Below are 26,375 nucleotides of genomic sequence, written 5' to 3'. Positions count from 1 at the left end.
CAGATGTTTAGTTCTTAATTCCTGTGCTTTAAAAGGCTATTAGCTACCTTCTTCCACCAAATCCTATTACATACGTCTCAATACTGCAAGACGTAGATAGTCCAGCAAGTTGCGGAACTGCACTGCTATATTTGTTGAAATGGAGAATCTCAATGATCTCTTTAAGCTTGCTTTTGAGCAAGAGCATTAAATGAAGGTTTTGGCATCTTCTGAAGAAGGTATCAGAGAAGTAGATAAGCCCAAGTACAGGGAAGTGAATGTTAACAACTAAATGGAGACCCTTCCTCTGAGCTTGCACTGCAGATTACTAGACAGTAGCAATGTCAGTAATGTTAGGGAACATTAAGGATGTATGGCCTGAAAAAATAGTATCTATTTGCAAGAAACACTGCTCATAGTCTGTGTGGACTATTCCCTAGACATTTATATTGACTACTGGTTAACAAGATAGGATAACAAGCTACACCAGCCTTTATCAAGGACACATTTTCCATTATTCCAGTGGACTGAATTTTATCCCACTAAAGCAAACAATTTGAAAAGCAGCAAGACAGGTTCAGGCTTCAGAAAGCTTTTAGTCGTAACAGCTATGTACTTCAGGATTCCCTCTCTCCTCTGCAGTCTTTATTTGAAATCTATGCATAAAAACAGTTTAAGAGTCAACTTTACCTTGGGGCACAGCTATAAATCTATTGATTTCAGATCTGACTTCTCCCTCTTAGTTCCTTGAGGCTACTAAGATATCCCGGTATTAGATTTTGGGACTATACAGAGCAAACCCAGGTTCTCTATTCTTAGGTGATCTGGTTTAAGTTCTGAAGGCACTGGAGAAGCAGAGTTCTAATCTAGATTTGTAACATTAGAACAAAGTGATCTATCAAGTTCTGTACTAAATCAAGGGGAGCCAGTTCCCCAATATTAGGACTATGTTATTAGCATTATTGTCAATTATTCTTCTGTGGCCTCAAGTTGCATACTTACAGTCTGCATAGCCTGAAAGGGAGCTGCTGTTATTGTGACAGAACTGCTACTTGCTGGAGGAGACTGAAAGCTTTGTGCTGATGGTACTGGCGACATGGAGGTGCTTGAAGTAGGCAATGGTGACTGTGGCTCACTTGGGAGGGGAATAGTTGCCTGAGGGAAGAACAAATGTAACGAAAGGTCACTTGATAGTTATCAGGCAGTAACAGAAGCAGTTAATTTTTTCTAAAGCTTAGCCTGACAGAAGTCAGCAGTTTCTACAGGATGACATTTGGACATAGAGCTACAAAATAGCTTTTGCTTACAATTTCAAATCTTGCTGTGCATTCTCAGCAAACAGTACTTCTATTGCAGTCTCTGCTGATTAAGTGAAATGTGCCTATGAGCTACTATACATACCATTCATTGCAATAATTTCACAATAAAGAGACATTAGGTATTTTTCCCCACCACTAAGGAAACATAGAATGCCTTCTGTTCTGTTTATTGGAAGACGATTCTCTGGCTGATATTAAAAGTGACTTCTCTTTCCCAGAGGAACTCAGGAAGTTTAGGAGGGTTGATTTTTTTCCCCTCTCAACTTAATTAAGTTTCAGATTAGAAACAATGCTAAGTTATCCAGACAAAGTATTAAACAGCATTAAGTCTCATATGTGCAGATTGCAAAAGGAAGTGTTGATTTAGAATACCAATATTTAGAGGAAACATAAGTCAAAAGGAATGTAAGGCTCTAGACACTTTTCAGCAACCAATATTTACCTTACCTGTATTTGTGATAGCTCACCTGGGCAATTTCAATCTTTTTAGGTATCAGCGGCTCAGAAATACGTGAACTTGTCTGATACAGTGGCTGGGAAGTATATTTCTCAGTCTCTTGAGAAAGTGATGCTGATGCCTAGAAGAAACCATACATGCACCTGCTATTACAAGAAGTATTGCAGAAAGCACAAAGTTCTGGTAGGGCTATGAAATACCCTTGCATAAGTTGAAACAGGTGGCTTTTGAAAGACCATGACAAACATTAAGTCCAAAGTAAATGTTCTAAATAGTCATCTTAACCAAAAGCTTCAAGTAATTAAGCTTTGAGATTCAGACTTAGATTACCCTTCTTATGCAAGAAGTTGTAAAAGTAGCCCTGCAAAGTCAGATAATTTTAAGAACTGTAGATTGTTTCAAGCAGCTATTTACTGTTAAGTCTGTGACACACACTCGTCTCACTGAATTAAATGGAAAGGCATGTTTGATGTTAAACTTCTGGTAAGCTCTGTCAAACAAGGCTTCAGAGCCAAACTTTGGTTTGCCTTTGCAAAACCTGCATGTTCTGTAGTTAGCTCACACTTAGAATTTTAAGTTTAAGAGCTGCTTATAGTTAGATACACAGCCTAGGGCTAAAGACCCTAAGTCTCATTCTCACCATGTATACCATCACAGCTGCATCAGACAGAACTGCACTTGCATACCAGGAGAGTGCACTGTCACCATGGAGTGTATTCCCTGGTTGTGCTGGGACCAAACAAAGCTTATCTACTGCTTTCCATGAGAAGCAGGACTAGAAAAGAAAGACACCACACTTCAAGCCTAAGGGACTAGAGATATGTTGGGCACAAGCAACCCTAATTCCAAACAGTCAGTTTGCAAAAAACTTCAGAACATTCTACTAAATCAGACGTTCTACATTATAGCACAGCACAAGTCTTCTGGATGTATATTAAACAGCAAAGTTACTTAATCCTTGTCAGCAGAAGTCTTATGACACTGTAGAAGTAAGAGACTGTGTCAAGAACCAGGCCAAAACTGCTCATTCAAGAGGCAGCAAGACTAATATCCCTGTCAAGACTATTATATTCAACTATACAGTATATTAAGGAATAGAGTAAATGCTACATGCACAGTATACTGATAGCATGTACACCAGCGGAAAACATTTAAAAAGCATGAACACTTCCCCAGTATAATCTACATACACTGTACTAGAGAGTCCAACAGGTAAGAGCCAGCTGTGTTTCTGAACACAGCAACATTTAGCAAGAGATCTTTAAGACAGTGATCTGCATAAATTAAAACACTATTTTCAGCTCTAAGCAATATTTGAATGCTAGTTGAAGATTTAACTGCACATAAATACAGTTAAGGAAGCAAAGTTTGAGGTCTTGGCTGAACATCAGGAAGTCACATTCCCAGTATTTCTTCAGTTAGTGCTTGAGAGAACACATCTCAGTCTTCAGCTTACACAGAAGTCTGCTATTTCATGACAATATCTATCCCAATTTATGCATCCTCTGTGTTGTCATTTGAGGGAGTATCCTACACTGTAACCAAAGCAAATATTTACGCTGTTCATATGTTCCCACAAGAATATGCATCACACTTCCTAGCTTTCATTTTTCATCCCACACCCTTCCCATTTCAAGGGGCAGACTGTTCATTTTACATTCATGCAGTATTAGGAAGGCTTTTCCAACCATCTTTAAGTATTCCAGAATGTAGGCTATACTATTGCTGTTACTTGCATTCTGTCCCTATACATTGTTCAGGAATAGTTATTCAGGAGAGGCCCCACCACAGTTTTCTGTTAGGGCTGGCTATCGCACAGATCTCTGAATGGCAGTGAACCCCAAGGTATATTACCTGTGGTGTCACCGAGTCTTCAGTTTCAGAGCCAGAAAGAGTCTGATCAGCAGACGCTAGGGAAGTATTTGAACCATGCAGTGTCATGGATGAGGCAGCAGCCTTGCAAAAGAAGAAAATCTTTCAAAACCTTATCTTCGTTATCTTAAACGTTTGGTTTCACTGAAACACAGACTCTGGGCATTTCCAAGCAAACCTCAGAATAAGGCAGGAGCTGAAGTGCTTTAACCAGACAGTCTAAGTTTCTTAAGCATTCCTGTTAGTGGCAAGAAAACCTATTTAATAAGCCAAAGTAGCAAGAAATGCAAGCACAGTAAGTGAATTTAAGGTTCACTTAACCATGGCTGCCAAAGCTTGAGACACTATCTTTGGCATAAGTGAGGATCTCAAAGATCAAGACATACACTATCTAGGAAAGAAGCAGCATGTTCTCCTGCACACAACTATTATGACTTGAATCTATGGGTTAAATATTCAAACTATTTCAGCATGTCTTCAACATACTGTTTTATGTCAAGAAGTTTCAAACATTTGTTGCTGCTTTTCAAGCAGAGGAGTAGCCAACTTTGTCAGCATTTGATTGATCTTAAACTTGCAAGCTACTAAGTTATATGAAATTTGTTACAAAACTAGTGACAACAAGAAAAACAATTAAAGTACTAAGTCTGTTCTAGTGAATAACCTCTGTATCATCCCTTGGCTAAACCTCTGCCTCTTCAGGGCAGTCTTAACTTCAACTTACTTGAAGGGGCTGTTGAAGAAAATCACTCTTACTTGGCAGTTTCTGTTCTTTTGAAGCTGTAAAAAAGAATGCATTAAGCAACATTTACTTTTAAATTCAAACACTACATATAGTTTCAGTGTGCAGTTGTACTTTCTGAAAACATTTGGTATATGAAGATGCACGCTATTTTAGTGTATGCACTGCAAATATTTAGACTAGGCATCAGTAAACTACAATCAATTGAAAACTTTAGTTTCTCTTTTGTAAAAGGACAGGCATTCAATGCTAGAAATATTTCTACCACAATAGAGATACCCAGTTTCCAGAATAAAAAAGCAATTAAATATTTAATAAACTGGGTAGTTGTGTTTTACAGCCCAAGAGCCACCCAAACAATTTCTTAACATGGCCCATTGTAGAAAGTTCCAGTTTTCTAAGTGTAGCTAGATAACTGCTCTTCATCCTGAGCTCATTCATGGCTTGTGTCTATATATACCACACCTAGACAAGTTTGTTACACAGACATAGCATGTCAGTTCTGCAGCTGGGTTCAAATGCACATGCCAGTCAGTGATTATACAAGCATTCCATTTCCAGGCAGATGCATTAACTTAAGCCACCTCCAGCAACAAATAAGCAGGTAAGTGGCTCGGGCTGCCTTTTTTTTAAAATCAGACATTGGTATTCTTTATAATTAGACATGCTGTCTTCACCACTCCTACTGATCTACAGCCCAAGCAAACCCTGTTAGTGTTTGCAAAAACTTACATAAGTTTACACTTACAGTACTACCTACCTACAGGACTACTTGCTGGAGTAACTGAAGGTGGTTGGGATGAACCAATGGCACTTGGTGAAGCTTTATCAAAATCCAAAATGGACTCCTTTTGGAAAAAGATCATCAGTTGGAAGAAAAAATTAAACTCTAGATACAAGTGAAACATTCTAATTTGACAAGTTGTTGTTAGCTAATTAGAGCTAGATTCATTCATTCAGTGCAAACACCCATTAGTCAGCGCTGTTTTCCCTAACTCAGTAGGAATTGGAGCTTTGTGCTACAACAGCAGAGAAAACATACCTGCATGAAGTTGTAAGTCCCTTGTATCTGAGTCATCAGATCCTGAAGTTTTTCTCTTCTCAATACTGGATCTTTTGGAAGAGTTGAAGTAGAGCAAAATTCTGCAGCTGGCTGATGTACAGGTTTAGGCACCTAATAAGGAGAAAGATACTAAATCTAATAGTGGAAGCAAGACAAGCTGCCTTACCCAAGAGCTACCTTACTCCAGAGCAACCTGTAGGTGTCAGACACCATGGGCCAAGGAATTCTGTACTGTTACTGATATTTCCTGAATCAAGCTTTCACTTTTTTAAAAAAAAATCAGCTTACTGTTGCCACAACTAGTTAAGCCACAGAATTAATTCACTTCCTTCTGTTTCTTACAGTCAAATGTACAGAAGACAGTAAGTTGCCTGCATTTAGTGCAAAATTAGGCACCTCCACCTAAGGAAACCCACGTATTTAAGTTGAAGGCCAGAACAAACCTAAAAATCAAAGCCGCATCACTCAAGGTTTAAACATACTTCCTCCCAGTAGAGCCTACGTCAGTAACTACAGATCTTTTATTAGGATGGCATTTCCAGACATTCTGAAGAAATTGCACCTAAGAGATACATTGCAAGCGGGTTACTCGGGATTAGACCAAAGTGCTTCCACTTACAAGCAGATACACTCAACGCACCAGCTCCCACAGAAAGTACTACATTAAACTTTTGCAAGTTTGGCATGAGAAATACACCTGTGCTTTCACATGGGAGCCTAACTTTGTAGCTAAATAAGAACTTCTGCAGGGCCTTATTACTCCTTGATTGTTTCAGATGGTCTCTTAACAGTTCATCACAACTGGTTCTCTAAAAGAAGGAAGTGTTTTGTCAGAGAATAGGCAAGTTTAAGGTATCAGAAAAATCATGACAGTAAACTCCTTAAATAGCAGAAGCCCTGTTATTTACACAGTGACAATAATATCAAAGTGTCTACATAGTCTAACGTGTCTTTTGAAAGCAGCTTGGAAGAGGTAGGCTTGTTATAAGTATTTTTAAAGCCGTAATTTTTAGTGATTCTCTAAAGCTTTGCTGTTCTTATGTTTGTCTATGCAGCTAGAGGGAGGCAAATCTGAAGACATTAAGCAGTTGCATTATTTCAACTGGCCCAAGTGTTGAGACACACAGGAACATGTGAAAGCCTTTACTTTCTCAGTACAAACATTTGACTTTCTAATAGGAGGTTACTACTTCAATATACTGTATAGCAGTATAGTTGAGTATTTGTATGAACTCATTAGACAACTATATGTCTAATGTGTCTATGTGTCATGACATTTAATGTCACACTAAATTCAAAACAAACTGATGAAATGCTCTTTGTCCAGTGTTAGGACAACAAGCCCAAATGCACTCCTGCATTTCCTCTTCAACAGTTATCCGAAACTAATCACTAGCATTTGCAGAAATTCCAATAGCATGCACAAGGAAGAAGCTTGCAGGGTTTACTGAGCTTCACAAGCATAACCATGTACATGCAGCACACCATTAACTCTGCAGGACTCAATTTCTAATATCTACGTGGCCCACACAACAGCTACTTGTTGAGCTGTGAGAAGTTTTACTTTATTCTAGAGCTAGAAGAGTGCACCTTTGTACTACTCTATCTTAATGAGAATTTCTGATGCACAAGCACTACCTTTAACTACTGACTATGCAAGTTTATATTGCTGTATAGATTCCAATAATGAACAGGAACTAAAGCTATTAAGGATCTAAGTGCATAACAAAAGATACAGTTGAATAACATTCTATCTCAGCAAGTTTAGATTAAGTTACTAGGAATCTGAATCTTCTTGTCCATCACTTTATTAGCCCTCACTTACAAGCAGACTTAAATCTTAACACACTTGCTGTCACAGTAGATTTATTATGGATCAAACTGATTAATGCTTCTGTTACCCTCTTCCTCCTCACCACAGTTTACTGAGATACCAGTACACATGCATTTGCAAACATACAGAACTATTTTGGTAATCAGAAGCTTTTCACCTTTAAGTCACTTAACCAGGTCAAGTCTGGCAGTGTCTGAAGCTATTAGATTGTCCACTAGCTATGTAAGTTAGACTTGTACATTAAATACAAACAAGTAAAAACAGCCTCAAAGGCATGGAAGCAGAAGAGACTGCAGTGTTTCACTTGCGGTTGCAAAGATGATACAATCTTCTGTATGCTTTTACAATTTGTTAGAGTCTGTCTCCTTCCCCAACTCATACTCTGTCCATTATCCTAGTAGCATCTTTTACTTCAATTCGAAGAGCAAGCATACAGCATTACATATGATATTAGGGCTTTAAGTCAGGATTGAAACATTGAAACTCTCCATTCTATAGCAGTTATTTTCTAGTTCCTGCATTTATTAAAATACAACAGGCAGAAGTAACTATAGTGACATTACCTCATATTGATTTGCTGTTTTGCTGGTACTTAAGGATTCAAAACTAGAATATTTAAAGTACAATACAGAGTATACTTGAATAACCATCAGAAAGTTAAATATTTCAGGTTTTATGCCTTTATAAAAGAGATGCTTTGAAAAAGAGCAGGTACTTGATATCTTCAACATGATCTGAAACCAAATTTTTTTTTCTAGCCTACACTTAAATGCTGTTTCTGGAAGTCATTACAAACTAGTAGCAGATTATGAGTTTAGTAACCTACTAGGCCAGCTCACATCAAACTTACACATGCTGAGATTACTTAATACTAGTGGTTCAAGCAACATTCAGGTTAGTTTTACATAATACTGAGACATTCGTGGTCTAATTTGTCATAACAATATTTCTGAAAGCCAACTTCAACACTACTTATACATTCAGCAAAAACTGTTTTGACACGTACCCAGAGAACTGACTAAAAATGGAGTTGAAAAACCTTGAATTTGTTTTAGGACCTATTAAACCATTGCAAATAAACCAATGTAAATGCACACTGACCACTTTGGAATTTTACTAGTCAAAGTGCCAATATACTAGGTACTCGTGTTAAAGCTTGACTTTTTTTTAGAGACTGAAGGTCTACTTATACATAACATTAACATACATTTCAACCACCTTATATACTAGTAAAACTCCATCCTATGATAACAGGACCTCAATTCCTCTTCATGTTTGTTAGCTCTGGAGTACTAAATGAGCTGGAATGGTGATATCTAAGCTGTAATCACAACAGTGATCACCAGCTACGTCATTAACATTTGCTTTCTACTTAGAGCAGCATTCACAACAGGTATGAATTAAATGGCACTGGATGACAACAAAAGCCAAACTGTTTTGCTTTCACATGGCAGACCACAAATTCAGCTCTAACCAAAGTTGCTGGTCCACAGGTTGCACAAACATTTAAAAGAATAACAGTTTAACAGGCTTGCACATCAGCTCACTCTGCTGCCTTAGGCCAAACTTCTTAGGTATTGGACCTTTAGTATATTACATTAAATAAGCATATTTTAATAAACTGCTTGGTTTTGAAATCTTAAAAGATGTTTCAGAGCTCTAAGTTATTTCAGGGAATAAAGAAAGGTTAGTTTCAGCTCCAGAAAGCAGCAGCGACATAGGCCTTTTATCTACCATGCCTAGATGCCTGCACAAGGTCATTTATATGTCCTGCCTGGGAGTGAAATGGATCCAGCTATAGCACTGCACTGCCTCTTCTTTCTTCATATAAGCAAAGGCAAGACAAGTTTAATTATCCAACAAGTTTAACACATGATTTTAATCATTCTTAATTTGACTTGTGAGGTACATATAAAGACATCTATTTTTTAAAAAGTGGTTATGGAAACTAGCTAGGTTGACAGTACACTATTTTTTACTTATTCAGTGTATTTTTGATGTTAGGATTTGTCAATAGCTACTAAGCAAAAATATAGCCAGCTGGTGTTTCACTATGGTCTACTGTGTAAATCAAAGTTTGAGTACTTTAAAAATATGCTTTGTTTACTTAATTCAGTAATCTAGCTTAAGCAACCTCATATTCCAACATTTGATTTAATTTGGCTGATTTGCACACCTGCACATTACTATGAAAATTCCTAAGCAGTTTGCAAGTTTCTCTAACTGACTGGAGACCCTCCTTTTTCCTTACAGCATCAAAGTTTTGACCACCACTTAAACCATCCATCTTTCCATCCTATAAAAAAAATAAGAGCCCCATCTCATTAGGAAGCATCTTGCATTTAAGCTTTAAGATAATCTGACACCAGAAATTCCAAGGCATCTTAAAGTGCTTGAAACTATTCCAATATGATATGATAAGTTTCAGTTATAGTAATACTATGCATAGTTGGGTGCACAACACCTACTTGTGCTCAGAGCTACTTAGTGTGAGGCAACCAGGTTTTGTACCTGTGCCACCACCACCAGTGGACACAAGACTCTACTCATCTTAAGTGTAAAGATTAATCAATTTGAAACACCTTAATCCCATTGTTACCCAGTGCTGCATGTTACCTACTCTTTTAATTTCATGTTCAACCTTCTGTTTGCGCTCCCGCCTCTAGGCACAAAAATTTTTCAGTTAGGCCAAGTTTACTGACAAGATTTAAGCATAATCATTTGCTGTAAGTAATATGGAATGAATTGATTTCTGCTTTTTGCAGAAACGAGGTAGTAGTGCTAACATTGTGTACAAAAGAATTGCTCGATTCCCCATATTTTCTCCCTGAAGTCTAACTCCAAATTAAACACTGCTCTTAATGACATAACTGAACTCTGCTTTGCCTACCATCTTACCTATTTTTATAGTATCAGAATTGTTACTACCCAAGCACAGTTGAGAAAGAAGGTAATGTAACAAGAGGCTAGCAGCCTACTCAGCTGTAAACCCTGCAATAACTTCCATTTTACATTTCTAAAACAAACTATGCTATCATTAGACTCTCCAGGACAGCAGTATGGCTTATGCATTAATCTGGAAATACATATTTAAGCCCCTGTACAGTTGGTATTGCTTGATCTAGATGTTAGATCTCTCTTGAATCAGCAGCTATTTTAATCAAAAGCCTAAAAAATTACTGAAGTGCTATTTGTATGCAGCCACAGACAAAGTATTTGATCCCTGGATGAGTCATACCTGCTTTGTACTGATAACAGTAGACAGAGCCAATAGCTGGGGATAAACTAAGTTAATTCTTCTGTCTTATGCATAAAGCAGTTATTCAAGGCTCAAATACAGCAATACTGTGTTGATGTAAAAAGCAAAGCAAACCATCTTGCTATTCATATATAAAGTTTAATTGCCAGCATTATTTCCCCCAAGGAAGAATGAAATAGGAATCTAAATATAGGCCTACAAAATGCACCTTACAAAGCCTCTGCTAATAAGTAGCTTTAGTCCAATACACTAGTGTGAAAAGCTTATGACAGGTAATACTACATATGCCAACTCACTTCTTTGGGTTCCATATCAAACTTCTTTGGCCCCATCTGCTCCTTTGGCCCAACACTTGCAGCTCCCCAGGACTTCGGAGGGTTCTGTAACTGCTGTGATGACACTTGCTGCTGCCTGTCAGCTTTTTCCCAAGCTTCTCGAGTCTCCTGCTTCTTTTGTTCTGGATCCTCCCTAACATGTGCAGCCCAAGCCTTCACAGGCTCCTGCTTCTTTTGCTCTGGCTCTTCCCTAACAGGCATTTCCCATGATTTCACAAGCTCTGGCTTCTTTTGTTCTGGTTGCTCCCTAGTTTGGGTTACCCAAGGTTTTGGAGATTCCTGCTTTTGTTCTGGTTCTTCCTTAACTTTGGTTACCCAAGGTTTCGGGGACTCCTGCTTTTTCTGTTCCTGCTCTTCCCTAACTTTTGCTACCCATGGCTTAGGCGATTCCTGTTTCTTCTGGTCCTGCTCTTCCCTAACCTTTGCTACCCAAGGTTTGGGGGACTCCTGCTCCTCTCGGACACGTGCTACCCAGGCCTTTGGAGCTTCTTGCTTCTTCTGTTCTTCCTCCTCAACACGGGTCTCCCAGGCCTTTGTAGATTCACGTTTCTGTTCCTCTTTAGCACGAGCTTCCCAAGTCTTTGGAGAATCTGGTCTTTTTGGTTCTTGCTGCCTAACACGAGCTTCCCAAGGCTTTAAGGTCTCTTGTTTCTGCTTCTGTTCCTGCTCTTCAATATCAACAAGCATTTCCCAGGACTTTGGAGGTTCTTGCTTTCTAGCACACTCAGCTTCCCAAGATTTGGGCTCTTCTGGCTTCTTCTTGACAGAGTATTCTGCTTCAGGCAAATAACGCCTGTTGAGAAACTATATAGACCAAAGAAACTTAATGGCTCCCAAGAAAACATTTTGCTACTACAGTTCAGGTCAGTTAAGTCAGGTCACCCAGCTACTGAAGATTTCTGACTAAAAGCACCACCTAGACAATTTAAGCACTAGCCATAGGAACTACATGGACAGCCATGGCTTTATCCTACAACACTGCAGACTAGATTTGCTTGGCATGCCACAGAGAAGCATGAAACAGTCCTGAATAGCACAAGTGAAACATACTTGAGCTGAGTGAATCTATTACCCTTATCCTCAATGCTAACTGATGTTCCTAGGCAGTGACAATATCAAGTTCAGTTGTGATTTTTATAAAGGTAGCTCCCTTCCTAAGCATCTAAAATGTGTCTACTATATTAGTAGACATTCTGCTAAGTGTAGCAGCATTATCTCCCCCAAAATCTCTGACCCTTTGGAACACCAATAACCAGGTATAACCATCATTCTTAATGGAGTTTAAATACTAAGTTACCACATTCTCATATTTAGTACCACTGGACTTTAACTCCAGGCTGTGTTTACTGTCAGTAAGTCTGAGAGTTCAATGAAGATGTCCTAAAGTTTCCCTAAGTTACCACTTAGTCATAAACAGGAAGTAAATATATGAAGTGAAGAATGTACATGGCTCACTTGCTGAGATCTTTTCTGACAAGTCACCAGAAAAGCTTTAGAGTAAGGTTAGCAGCAGGTTACAAAAATTTGTTCTACAGTACACCCTCTAGTGGGGTACCTGGGAAATAGGCATTTTCAGCATTTTAAGAACCAGTATTTCCACTTAGAAAAGGACACCCCTCCCCACCTTTTGAACTAAGTCTAATGGTTTTTATGCTATTGCCAGTTGAAGCTTGAGTACTTAACTCAGGAGTCTGAAGGGCTGTTGAAACAGGTCTACACAACCCATGTATACAAATGTGTCTTGGGATCCCTGCTTTTCTGACAAATCAGAGCAAGACCTCCATCATTCTCAACCCCATCAATATCAAGTCTACTGCAATAAGCTTAGCTTTCAGAGGCAGCTTTAGTGACATGTATTTTCCCTATCCCATAGTACACAAAAGATCAGTGTGTTTCCACTCTAAAGGCTAATGCTTTGGTTTATTCAGGAAAGTGCCAGAGCATTGAAGTACTATACTGCTTCATGTAATCCTGCCCCATTTATCCCAAAATACCCCAGAGAAACCATGAATTTGGGGTTAGAAATAAAAATGCAACCAAGTCTTTAATGCTTCCTACATAAAGCAACATCTAAGCTGCTGTTCAGACTCCTTTTTTAAGTTTAAAAAAGGGTTGCAGAAGTGCAGTTATGTTTCTGCAGAATCACAATACTAACGGAAAGCAATTAGCAGTGGAGTATCTTACCTCCTGTGGCTGTATTTCAGACTTCATAAGTTCCATAAGGGATCCTAGAGAAAGAATGTTAATTTGTTTCAATGATCAAATGCAGAAAGGCAGACCAAACAGTAGTAAGTCTTTAATACTATTTAAATAGTAGTGACAATTGCTAAATTAGATATTCTTAAAGCTCAGCTTGTCATTCAACATGCTCTTTTTAGACAAGCTTTTACCTTCTCATTCAGTTTTACATTTGCAGAAGTTTACAGTTAAGAAGCATTTTGTAGTATCCATAATTTGGTTATTGTAGTATGTAACATTCCCCACAGCAGACACATCTTCAGCACGGAGGCTTGCTCAAAAGGCAAAGACATCCTGTTACTATGAATTAGGGGGGAGGTTCTACAATATTAACCAGAATAGGGCTGCAAGCCTTGCAGGTTCCATTTTAGTTATTACATTGCAAGTAAGCTACAGCACAGGATTAGATTTAGCATCAAGCTATGTAAAGTCAATGCTCAGTTCAAGCTTATCCCAACATTATGCTATAGAAATTGAACGCTGGAATATTCCACCTGGTTCTTTGACAGACTCTCCTTTTGACATCTGTCTTGTTCTCTCAGATTTTCTATTTACTTCTTCTTCCAATTCTTTTACTGGCACAGTGGTGCGAGGAGTCGGAATACTTTCAAAGTAGCCAGAGTCTAGAAGTTTGGATAACAGGTCCTTCATGTGTTTATCTGAAGAGTAAAAATCCATCAAGTTAAAATATGAAAATGTGAAATTGAGAAGTATTCAGATTATGGATCAGGACTCCTTACTTCCTCCCTTTATATAAATTGCAACTTCAAGTTCACACATCTTACTGAGTTATAGCAATAAAAATGTTTTTACTAAAAGGAAAGTATTTGTTAAACTGCTTTATATATTACAGCTGAAAACATCTTTGCAATCCAGAGGTAAGACGGGAGCTTGTGTTTAAATGCAAACAAGGTAAACACTGAGCCACTGGTCTCCCACATGCTTAGAAAGCAATTTGTTTACCATTATAAACTAGCCAGCACTGATGCTAAAAGCACATTGTGCAGACTGTAGCATAGGTAAAGCTAAACAAAGTCACTATGCAACTGCCCTGCAAGACCCCCCTTCCCAGTGTAGGATGGTAAGTCTCAGAAGGACAAATTAAGAACTGCAAAAACAAGCAGGGGAAGAAAGCAAGAGATTGTTCCAGACTGAACTTAATCTTCTGAAGTTTTGGAAAAAAGTGAAAGTTGACACGGTTGAAGAAAAACTTAACTGTGTACTCTTTCCAATGAGCATTGTCCAGTTCCCTCCTTCATGCAAAAAAGAGACAGCAGGTTACAGTAGAGAGTAAGACCTCAGAAGTAGCAGTGATACTAGAAATTGTTTCAGAGGAGCCAGAGATAGGGCAGCCTTGACAACAGGAAGAACATTCAGTGAAAGATCACTCCTACCAGTGAGAACCATATAAACAAGAACAGTAGCTAGAATTTAATACCGATATAAAAAATTGCCTTCCAAGGCAATGAATGCTAATAAGAAGTCATAACAGCTTTATCTGAAGTTTAGCTTGCACACAAAAGGATGGAAGACTAACACTAAAGGGATAGAGGTATGACAAAATAGTCACAAGAGTTTAGATAACCAAAAAGCTACAAAAATTTGGAGTCCAAGATAACCAGGCAACTATCAGTTCATATCAACAGATACAAGGCTAAAGTTACCAGCTTGTAGCTCTACAAGGCCAGCTTGCACTTTGTCCAGAACTATGAATAGAGTTAACACTTAGTTGTCAGTTCAACTATCTGTATGTGGAAATTAGATAGGGCACATTAGTGCTCTCATCTAACAGTTTCAGCAACACTATTGTCAATGACAAATGAAGGATTACCACCGCACAGCCATTACAAGACTGGAGTAAATGGGACAAGCAAGGTCTGTTTGCAATAGGAAAGACACTACAACTCAAGTTAAGGACAGTTTCTTCACAAGCAAGTTCTAAATAGGAACACAGAATGTTAGCTTACAACCAGGGTTTCGAAACTAAAAGCCACAGATGGAAGAAAATAGGTAAAGCACACTGAAATCTGTGGGATTTTAAAGATGAGGACATTTGCAACAGGTCAAAGCAAGACTGCACTGTGCATAATTAGAGATCGCAGCAAGTTCCATTAATGACTATCCTTCCTCAGCGTGGTATATCCTACATTGTAGTCAGACAATGGGTATGAGCCTGGAATTCCAAGAAGAGAGAATCTTCAGCGCCATGGGACCTTCAGCCTGGGGCCACTGAAGCTTTGTAATACACATCAGTATACTCAACTAAGCATTTCATGGCCAGGAACAGTGTTCTAGTCTTAACCCATTTGCACATAACTATCCAAAAAGCTTTCCACTGCTGGTTCTGTAAGGTATTCATGCATCACCTTCTGAATTTCTACCATAATTATTCCTCTAAAAGGTTCTAGTACATTGGTAGAAGAACATGCTTTTCTTTTTACAGGGAAAGATTTACTGTATTGTTTTGATCCGTACTTAAAAACAGAACTTAAAACAAACAGCAGTTCATCCTTGGATAACCATGTTAACACACAGCACTTGGAAGTGCTTAATTTAGTAGCATTCCATGTATATTAATTTGTTTTAAGATGTTTAAATGGCACACAAATCTCAGATCTAAGTTATTTCTCTAGATGAGACACTCACATGTTGTTCCAACCACAGGTTTCTCACTTCCTTCTAAAAGGTCCCAGAAGTAAAGAGATGATTGTTCCATCTGGTCTTCCACACTAAAATAAATGACAGTTTTACCAGGTAGAATCATAGCCAAGATCAAGTCTTGTAGTATCCCAGTATCCCTCATTTTGAGACACTGACTAATGTTTAGCCTTGCAAATTAAAGCTATGTATATAGAGTGAATCCTAAGCTCATTATCCACTACTGAAAGTGATGCACCTATATCTGTTTGCACATAGTTTAATCTAGCAAGTGTAAGTTCTTTCACTGGTAATTAAGACAGATTAGAGAGCTGTCCCACACTACCCCACAAGACCATATGGCTAGACTTCATTCCAAGCCAGGATTCCCAGACCAGGAAATAATTGCTGTTTAATCAGCTGATCACCTTGTTTATTAGATGCACATGTGCAACCATCAACAGCTCCTGCCACTCTACTAGTTATTGAGAAGCTTTGACATAGGTCCATAATCCACTCCACCCCCTCCAGACAATTGATTTTAAAGTCTACATGATGAAATTCAGTATCTCAAAGGAAAGGATTATGCTTCTTGTGAAAGTGTAATAGAATAAGATTTATAAGCTAGAAATAAAAAAGTTATTTCACTGGGATTGGAGACTTCCTATTGTGTGGCTTTTTATAAACAACTGTTCTTTAGAAATTAACTTAAGAGCAAAGATTAGACCAGTTTAGCCTATGACAAGTGATTAGAAGTTTCAGGAACTTAAATCATGTTTGGATATGGAAATAGTTGCTTTTATCCATAAAGTGTTTCAACTTGCCACCTAATAACTACTTTTTCCATATTTAAATACAACTCTTGCTACACTGTCTTAAAACAGACAGACTGTCATGTTAAACATAAGCCATCATAGTACAAGCATGATGCCAAGTTAGTACTGACATACATTACATCTGTTGACAACCTGTTACCTTAAGTTGTATGACATTTAGTGCAGAGGTTAGAAACCTTCAGTCAAATTTTTAAAATTACTTTGAAGCTAATAGCAAGAGAGCCTCAGTACTACCACCTTACATTCCTTTGGAATAAAGCAGCACATCTGGGTCATCATGTGAATGGAATATAGAGCAGTTTGTGTTTACAACACTTTTTTCATTTCATGAACAGCAAGACCTCAGGGAAGCAGCAGGCCACTAGCCTCCCTGCTTATGATGGTATTGGACTATCTCCCCTCAACCCCACAGGGAGACAAAACCGCAGGGCTTGCACGTAACTTGCACAACTGAGGCTGTAATTACTGCAGCTTTCCTTCAATAGTCAGAGTGAGGTAAATCTGCTACATTCCTAGCCTCAGACTAAAGCAAGTGTACTGAATAGAATTTTCATTAGAGTCCAAAAACATAGTACGTTAAGACATGGCAGTGTCAAACAGAGGACATTTACTATAATGAATGAAGCATACCAACTACACAAAAATCTTGAACTTACCTCAAGTTCTCATTTCTTTCTGGACACGTCAGTTTTGCAAATCTTATGAGGTAGTCTAGTTCTTTAGAAGGCAAGTATATTGCACCATTCACACCACCTTTGAAATCTTTCTGAACATGCTCTTGAGTGAGGTTCTGCAGCACATACTGGACTTGAAGTATTGTACGCAGTTTTTTCTTCTCTGCTTCAAGCTTCAATAGACTCTCTCTTCGCTGAGCCTTCCTCTGTGCTTTCAGCAGCTATTTCAATACATGAATTCAACAGTTAAACACAGTGGTTTAGTAACAGGATTTAGGATAAGACACATCAAGTTCTAGTATTCATTAACAGTTATTGTGATCGATGTAGGAAAATTTTGGTTAGATAACAGAAGCTCCTAATTCTCTCTTCAGATACCCAAGATCTTTCAAGCTCCTCCTCTGGAAGAGCTCCTCATTTATCTACTAATTCTCTACACATCTAGCTTTTAGTCAAACTGGGTACTGGTAGCTTCACTTGTGATATGCCTTTATGATATTTAGATCCTGATTATGCCTGCTAGTTGCTTTATTATAACAGCTTTCACAACTGAATATTAGGAATTGATAGAATTGATACCAATGCACAAATCCAAGCCTAGCTGACCTTTAACATTTATCACATGAAGTTAGTGATGCAGAAGTTGTCTCAAATTTCTCCTAGTGAGACAACTGCCTCTTCACTTTTGCATACTCCAGTTTAAATGATACAGCAGAATCCTACAGTTACCTTTATTTCCCTTGGCAGAAGACTGAAGCACTCATTAAATAAGCAACAACACAAGTCACAGAACATACACAGCCCTCATGCACTTGAGGAGAAGTTTCTCATCATGTACTGATAGAATTATGCACCAAAAGCTATCCAAGTAACTGCAGAATTTAAAATGCCTCAATATGGGGTATCTTAAGTTTCTTCGCAAGATCTATGAAAATTTAGTTTTCTAGAATGCACTGCAAAGGATATAAGGATGTTGTTGCCAAAATGGCCCCTAGTATTCTAGTAATGGATATTGGCTGTAGAATCCATACTAGCAGAAGTAGAGCCAAGGAAAAAACAAAATGGGTTAACCTTTAAACATAACATAAGTTCAAGAACAAACATGAATTGGTAGAAGTTAATGCTGGATTACTAAAAACACCTACAGAAAGATACACTGGGTCACAATCCTTCATTTCTGATATTTTATGGGTAGCTACATGGAGGAAAGCAATAGGAAGCAATTCAAGTTTTGACATTCAGCACAGTAGTTTATGTTCAACATACAATGACTGGGGGAACCCAAAGCAGCAACACTGCTGAAGAGGCTCTTAAATCTCTGCTCCCTAGTGCTTTGAGATATTTACTGCACTAGCTGGAATTACTACATATACAAGAAAAGCCTCTCTAGCAAAATTGCTTGGGTCTCAGTCAACACTGAGACAAGTCATTTTACTAGTCCTTCAGCATTCTGTAAGAGGCAGAGGAATAATGCCAGAGCAGTGACTAATCATGTTTGGCATCCCCAGCACTACCTTGAATCAGATCTTTTCATAAGGACAGTATTTGCTTGAGCCAAGAAACCAGTTTCTCCAAAGATAAAACACTTGCTTACATAAAAATAATGTAGTGCATTAAATCCTGAATAAAAACCTAAATAAAGCACTAAATCTGTGACTAGCCATAATTAGAAAATACAGCAGAAGAAGTGGCAAACTCCACAAGCTTCAGTAAAATTTTACTGAGAGCTGTACTTCTCACTGAAACCAAAGTGATTTAACCCCAGCACTTTCCCTCACGGGAAACATCAAAATATTCAGTTTGGAAGGGATGTTGGGATGACATCTAGCCCAGCCTCCAGAACAAAAGCTACACTGAATCAGGACCAGATTGCTTAGAGCTTTGTGCAGTCAGGTCTTGAAAAGATCCAAGGACAGTTTTTACTACTTCTTTAGGCAGCCTGCTCTACTGCTCAATTAATCCTCAGAGTGACCATTTCCCTCCTATCTAGTTGGAACCTACTATCCAATTTATGATCATTCCCTCTACTACCACATCTCTTAGCAAAAAGCCTGGCTCCATCCTTCCAGTAATCTGGTATTTGAAGGCTAATATCGCATCTCCTGCTAAGCCTTCACTTCACCAGGCCCAACAAGCCCAGTTCTTCCAGGCTCTCCTCACAGGTCTCATGCCCCAACCCCTAACCATTCAGAGGCCCACCACTGGACTCACTGAAGTTTATCTATAGCCTTCGTGTACCAAGTGACCAGAAACAGACACAACCAGTTAACAATTGCCAAATAATCAGTTCCCTTTAATCTACTGGTCCTCAGTCTAATTCTAACCTTCACTGCTCCAGGAGTACACTTACTTTGCTTTGCCTATTGCCCACAAGGACCTGCATGTCCTTTCCAGTAGAGTGGCTCCCCTGCCAGTCCGCACCTATGCGGGTGACAAGTCTACCTCAGACACAAGCTACCAGCAAGACGGTTAACAGTTTCAAACCTAAGTAAAGTGGAGTCATCTCGAACACGGCTGAGTTCCTATGACTCAATTTACTTAAGCACAAGTTCTTACAGGGGTACGCAGCGAAGAACTATATTGTGGAGGTCAGCGGTACACAAAAATTGTCAACATTTACTCTGTTCTACTCAATCCTCCAGACAGTTTAAGCACATTGTTCCCTCAATTCCAAGATAGAAACTTCCTAGTATTCTGCATATTGGCATATAAGTGTAGCCATTAGAAGGGCAGCACAAACTTTGCAGTTACCTCCTGACAATATAGGGAAGAGCATTTTGTACTTACATCTTGGCTAAGTCCTGAAAAAGTCTTCTGAAGCTCCTTGGCAAATTCCAAGTTGTGTACTACTTCATCATATTTCTCTACTGCCTCCTACAAGGAAAAGCATGAAAAATACACTTTTTATCTAAAGACTACTGGTTGCACCTCAAGCTCCTTGTACTTAACTCCTCATTGAGAACTAGTTATTTAATGTGTACTTCTCTGAAATTGTAACTTTTTTAAAGATACTATGTCTGTAACTGGTACTTTGAATTTAGTTGTGAATATCACTCACCCATGATTGTGAGATGCAGTACAAAGCCAGCTCATACCACCACACAGATATCCTACAAGTTTGTCTGCATTAGACTTTCCAGGCAACATCTTGTACAATATTTGGTATCCTAATGTTGAAACAGGAAAGCCTGGATACCAGTTATTTCATTTTTCCTTTTGTTCCTATAAGTGTCAGCAATCAGAGGTAAACAGCTATGTAAAATCAGATACTGATATGAAAGCCTGGAAGGAATACATGAGACAGACAAGTTCAGCACAGATCTTTTACCCTGATGCTTAGCTGAATACCTTTACAGATAATTTGTACCAACTTCAGAAAGAAAACAATATAGAAGGCAAGTCATACTTTCAGAAAAAAGCCTTTCAAATTTAGTTTCCACATATAAAGCAGTGTTCCTGTCTTCACTAATGGCTTTAACCAATGTTGTACTAACCAGTCTTCCAAAAGACTACTTAAAGTAGATCATTAATTGCATTTTGATATACCATATTTTTTATGAGTTCTTCCCCACTAACAAGTCACTTCATTTTTGTAAGTCTCCTTGACAGCTGTGAAGATAGCTAAATGCTGTAGTTCAGACATGCTGCCCACATCCTCATACCATAAGGCAAGTTAAGTTTAATTTCAGTTGTTCACATGTGCTTTACACTCATGACATGATAGCAGAAGTTTTTCTAGAATGGGCCCATCAGTGTAACATAAAGTTCTTTCAAAGCAGCATTAGTGTTAAGTGTTTCAGCAGTGCCATGACAAAAGCTTAATCTACTGTCCTACTAAGTTTTGGGACATGTGCAAATTCCATATGTGTTCCTAAGCAACTGGAAAACAAGTTACACATTCATTTGTTGAATCAGTTTGATTGTTCAGTTGTATTCACTTATTTGTAGTATATTAGACATTACTAGGCTTAAATGCTACTCATCATAACAAAGTGCATGAGTTACTGTAAAGCACTTATCTGGTAGTTTAAGTTGTCCTCACACAATTTATCAAGCAACTTTTAAGAACTAACTAGCAAGTTCATTTAGCATTTGGAAGAATGACTTCAAAGAACCTAATGCCCACATGTTTGACATTTGAGGAAGACTCACAATTTAACACCAACTTATAGACAGATTGCGGTAATTGTGCTTTTAACCATGCAAATCCCAGAGTAAAACTCCCTACCTGAAAACATCAAGAACAGTTAGCACTGCTCCGATGACAAGCTATAACTCAGCCTGCAGGAAAGCAATAGCTTTCTCTTGTCACAACCGTTATTAACATTCATCAACAGCACGTTGGAATAACACTACTGAGGAAAGTCTGCTCAGCTTGCAAAACAGCACATTACCAGTGAGAGCATTTAACTTGCTGGAAGCTCCTCATTTTTGAAACAAATGTTTCCTAAAGTAAGGCTACCACACACAGTAGCTCTGGCAGGCATGCACCATAAGTAATTACAGTTTAATCCAAATTGCTTGCAAAACAAGTTCATCACCAGATGTGCACTTCTTCCTCTGTGTGAGAAACAATGAAAAATATAGATGACATCAAGTTACATTAGAGCTCCACTGTATTATAGGCATTTAGGTTTCTTTAGGCAAGTGTCCAAACTATTAAGCTCTGCTCTAGCTTCAATCACCAGGTCCCAGTATTTGTATATACGTTGGGAATTTGCACCTGAAAGGTACAAATGCAGTATTTCTGTATCTTAACCACTGAAATGGGGGTCTTGACTAAACTATTAGTTAAATACTGAGTTGATACATGCTTCTACAATAGTCATCTGAACACTTTTACTACCACTGGTCAGTTCACTAGCAAGACTGAATCTAATTCCCTATTTTAGAAGCCTGAGATACCCCAGAAACTGGGATGAAAATACTAATACTTGAAAAGTTAAGCTCAGCTGGGAATACCGAAAGCCAGTAATGAAGTTAATTGCCCATACATTCTCCAACATTAGTGCTGTGGGATACATTTGCAAGAAAAACATCTGCAGAATCCTTCACCTCTTTAGTTCCCCATGTCTTAATTTCACTTAACAGCTTTTCACAGTCCAGGGTATATACCAAAAAATAAATAGTAAAATTTAGAAGTAGCTTTAAAACATGTTCAAGACTAATCAAACTTACACAGAATACTGTTCAGTAGTCTCACTATTAGTGAGACTAAACACAAAAGGCTCTTGCCCACCTCATTCCAGATTGAGTTTAGAGGAACTAACACATCATCCTACTACAAACCATCAGATTTAACTAGTTTACTTCTGCACTTGAGATGGCAAGAGACTACATCAGATTTTGTAGTTAAGTGCTAAATGAACATTCACTCCAATAGGTCTAATCTACTTCTAAGTACCAAGTTATCATTTCCCCTCTTACCCCATTTATATCCCGTTCTCATTTACAAATGATTCAGAGAAGGAAATCGTATTTGTGTTCTCACATTGCTGCGCTGTGATAAAGCTAACAATGAAGTATTTTTCCAACTGGTTCATTAGCAGGATCAGCACTACCACTGAAGTGTCAGTGCCCTTCATCACACAATTGTTCTTTAGCATGTGCATCGGGTACATTTTAAACATGACTCCAGCCATAAACCCTGTGGATTATGTGACACTGCTACTCAGACATGCCTAAGAAGCAATAGCTTTCACATTACAGAAACTTTGTTTCAGTTCTAGAATCCATTCTAATCCATGACAGAAAAAACCCAGAACCACTGTTTTAACATCAGGCAAGTTTAAGCTAGCTCCACAAAGTGGATCACATTTGTGGAGTAGTGATCTTGCAACCTGGCATTCCAAACTCCAGCAACCTTAGAACAGTATGTCTATTTTGTATCTAACAGCATGTCTATTTTGTATCTAACAGCATTTGAGAGTGCTGGCAACTCCCAGCCATCTAATAGCAGCACTCGAAGGACAGGAGAGTATTCCCAGCTAAGTCAGTAACATGTAGCTATATTCTTGTATTAGGGAAGCCGTTAGATCCCATGCGCATTAAACCAGTGTCTTCCTTGGTACTAACAGGGACTGTTTCTCAGTTATACTTTAACAGCTACTTGTAACCAACAGCACTGCATAGCCAACAGGCAATTTCAAGTAACACCTGTTAAACAGGAAGTCATGAGGATTAATTAGCTACCCCAGAAGTCTTGAGGTTTGTGTTCCAGCACTGCAATGCCTTGTAGATAAGCTGCATACAGACACCTCATCAAGAAATAACAGTGCAGGAGCACTGAAGCTGAAAAGTCTATAGAGCAAAGATAAACAAGGACCTTCTATTACTTTAGTACACAACATGAAGGTTAAGTAGGAGACTTAAAGCTTGTGGGCTCACCATTCAGTTTAATTACCAATAATTTATCCATTTGGTTTTGTGCAAATATTAATGCAAGCCTGTAGGCATTACTTCTGCAGATCTACACCACCACCTCCTTCAGCAACCCATCCCTTCTGACACATTTGAAGATTTTGAGGCCGCCCACTCCTGCATAAAGCAAACTTACCAACTGGTCTTGATTAAGGGCTTCTCCCTTCTTCAGGCGATCTTTGTAGTCTTCTAGTTTGAGCTGTAGGAAAATCCAAAGCAAATTTTTTATACTGATTTCTGTCTAATGTGGAATATGGGGTACGAGTGAAGCTACATATTTCTTCCATATTTTAAGTTACCTGCATAATGCAACAGAATAGGAATTTTACTACCTCCTCTCATTTTGATGAGAAAGGAACATAGAAAGTTTTACCAAACCAAAGGCATAGCAATCTCAGTCTCCAGGGCTGCCTACTTCCCTTTCTTATCTTTGGTATTTCATTTCTTACTGGCTACCTTTGTTTCATTTAAGAAATACTAATGCATTGACCCTAGATCTTTAAGGGGTTTCAAACACATCCAGCGTCCTCATTTTAAATTAGGCTTTTTTAGCTTTTCCAAGTCAATGCTGAATTTAGTTATCTTACCCTTGAATAATCTTAATTTTGTAGAGCATGTCTTTCAAAGTCTCGATTCAGTTATGTCACCAAGATTTTATAGCACTATTTCCTAAGAAAGTGGACTAATGTCTTTAAGAAATAGATTTCTAATATACTGAAACAGTCTTTAAAAGCTCATGTAAACTATACAAAACTAAACTATAGGTATTACAAGTTTCTTTATACCCACAGGGAAAAGAAAGGGAAGCTCACTGCCATGAAGTTGAATACTATATTATTTGTGTATCTACCCACATAGGGTTTACTGTCACAGTACCTATAGGAGCCTAGGACTAGGAATACTTTCTACTCATTCTAGTAAGTCACACTTTCATTTGCTGGTGAGGCCATATTGTCATTCATGCGAATGAAAACGATACCGAGAAATCCACAACAATAAGCTTCCTTGGACAGAATTAGAATACAACACAAAGTTGGTTAATCACACAAGGAAAAGACGCTTATCTGACATTATTCAAAATTACAGCATGATGCATGACATGAGACAGCAGTAATACTGCATCTCCTGCAGGTGGATCAAGTCCCCTAGCCACATGGCCAGAAGTCTGATCTACTCCCTCTTCTCACCCTAAGACATAACACAAAGCTTTTCAGACATTTTGAGAAGCACAACATATTCATACATTTGCTTTACATGTAATCCTGACCCAGTACCAAAAGCAACAGCATCATTATTTCTTTTATCTTACAGAAAATAGCATTTTCCCCAATTAAAAATCATACACATAGCCTTCAGTCACCTGCCAATCAACTGAAAAGTCTTAGAATGCAAAAGCCTGACCAGCTATAGCCACAATATTTTAGGTATATTATTATCTCAGTTCTTATTCTTAACACTATTCTAACCCCCCACCCCAGAAACACAGTTCAAAGCGAGAGAGCAGGCTTTTAACACTTTCTGTTTAAAAGCTTCCTAGTGAACAACATTTGTCTATATTTAAAATACAGAAGTCAAAGAGCTATACGAAGTGAAGTGCAATACATATTTAATACAATTTGATGTTTTCATAAGTCAGAGGTAACCCTTTTCCTAATTTCCATTTTACATATATCTCTACATCCAAATATTAGATGCATCTTATCAATAGAAGAAATATGTTTCTGCAAGACTATAAACCATCTCCAAATCAGTTCCAAGTTAGTTCTGAACTGATTCAGTCTATTAGAGAAGCATCCCCAGTTTTGATCAATATTCAACTACTTTTGCTAACTATTAGACATGCACTGTAAAGCCAGCAGCTGAGAACAGGTTTATAGTTAGCTGCATTCCTGATTCCCTGCAACAATAATGTCATGCTCACACAATGTCATAGAATCATTTAGGTTGGAAAAGCCCTTTAAGATCATCAAGTCCAACCATAGATGTCAAATGCAAGCAGCCCATTCCAGAACAGTAAAAGTAAAGAACACCATTCTTTACTGTACAGGGGTTATAACTGATAACAAAAAAACCCTAGCAAATACACCTTTAGGTCCTTTCACAGGTTATTTAAAAATAATCCATGATTACTCTCTATATACACACACATCCTTATTCCAGCTATTATAAAATAGGCACCGAGTTTCACAATTAGTAATTTAAGTATGTGCCATACCAAAGAAACCCAAGTTACCTTCTTTTTCTCAATGTTCCTGATCTTGTGTTTGAGGCAGATAAGCCCATTATCAATGTAAGTCTCATATGCCTGGGAAGGAGAGGCTGCCGAGTTCAGCGCAGACTGCAGGGGGCTGGAGGGAGGTTGGCTCTCCCCAGACGGGTTCACCTGCTGCTTGGCCGCCTTCATGCTCTTATCCTCCCCCTCCTCTGACCGGCCTGAAGGTGATGATGGGCGACGGAAAGGGGCTTGGGAAAGCTGCACCATTGAAATGGATGGAGCTGCAAAGAAACTCCTTTTATTTAGCTCTCTCTCATCACCAGCCGCCCCCCCCCCCTTTTTAAGTTACATCTTCTCTTATCACACATTCAGAAAATGTAGCCAAAAAATTAAAACTCAGTAAGAATTCACCACAACCTTTCACTCTTCTCCCTCCCCCTTTCAAAATATCTGTAGCAGGAATTTCAAAGCCAGGCAAACTTTGTATTGTTCAAG

At 38.4% G+C, this 26,375-nt stretch overlaps 1 protein-coding gene across 10 annotated transcripts in view; it reads right to left on the bottom strand.

The window, feature by feature from the left end:
* Positions 1-26,084, bottom strand: part of CAPRIN2 (caprin family member 2) — a 35,213-nt gene extending 9,129 nt beyond the window's left edge. For 3 of the 10 annotated variants that reach the window (XM_059817162.1, XM_059817163.1, XM_059817164.1), the window contains exons 1-14: positions 25,899-26,084; positions 23,802-23,864; positions 20,033-20,119; positions 17,228-17,466; positions 15,745-15,827; positions 13,593-13,757; positions 13,045-13,088; positions 11,045-11,664; positions 10,822-10,936; positions 5,412-5,543; positions 5,130-5,217; positions 4,352-4,407; positions 3,610-3,711; positions 982-1,134 (exon numbers count right to left, since the gene is read on the bottom strand). In XM_059817162.1, the coding sequence (XP_059673145.1) occupies positions 982-1,134; positions 3,610-3,711; positions 4,352-4,407; positions 5,130-5,217; positions 5,412-5,543; positions 10,822-10,936; positions 11,045-11,664; positions 13,045-13,088; positions 13,593-13,757; positions 15,745-15,827; positions 17,228-17,466; positions 20,033-20,119; positions 23,802-23,864; positions 25,899-26,069 (2,118 nt within the window). In that variant the 5' untranslated portion in view covers positions 26,070-26,084. Of the gene's footprint in view, positions 1-981; positions 1,135-3,609; positions 3,712-4,351; positions 4,408-5,129; positions 5,218-5,411; positions 5,544-10,821; positions 11,665-13,044; positions 13,089-13,592; positions 13,758-15,744; positions 15,828-17,227; positions 17,467-20,032; positions 20,120-23,801; positions 23,865-25,898 lie in introns of all 10 variants that reach the window. The other 7 variants (XM_059817165.1, XM_059817166.1, XM_059817168.1 and 4 more) reach the window with 4 other exon arrangements.
* Between the last annotated feature and the right edge of the window lie 291 nt (positions 26,085-26,375).

The sequence above is a fragment of the Gavia stellata genome, chromosome 4 (assembly GCF_030936135.1).
Source record: "Gavia stellata isolate bGavSte3 chromosome 4, bGavSte3.hap2, whole genome shotgun sequence".
Lineage (NCBI taxonomy): Eukaryota > Metazoa > Chordata > Aves > Gaviiformes > Gaviidae > Gavia > Gavia stellata.
This window is presented reverse-complemented; position numbering and strand designations above follow the sequence as displayed.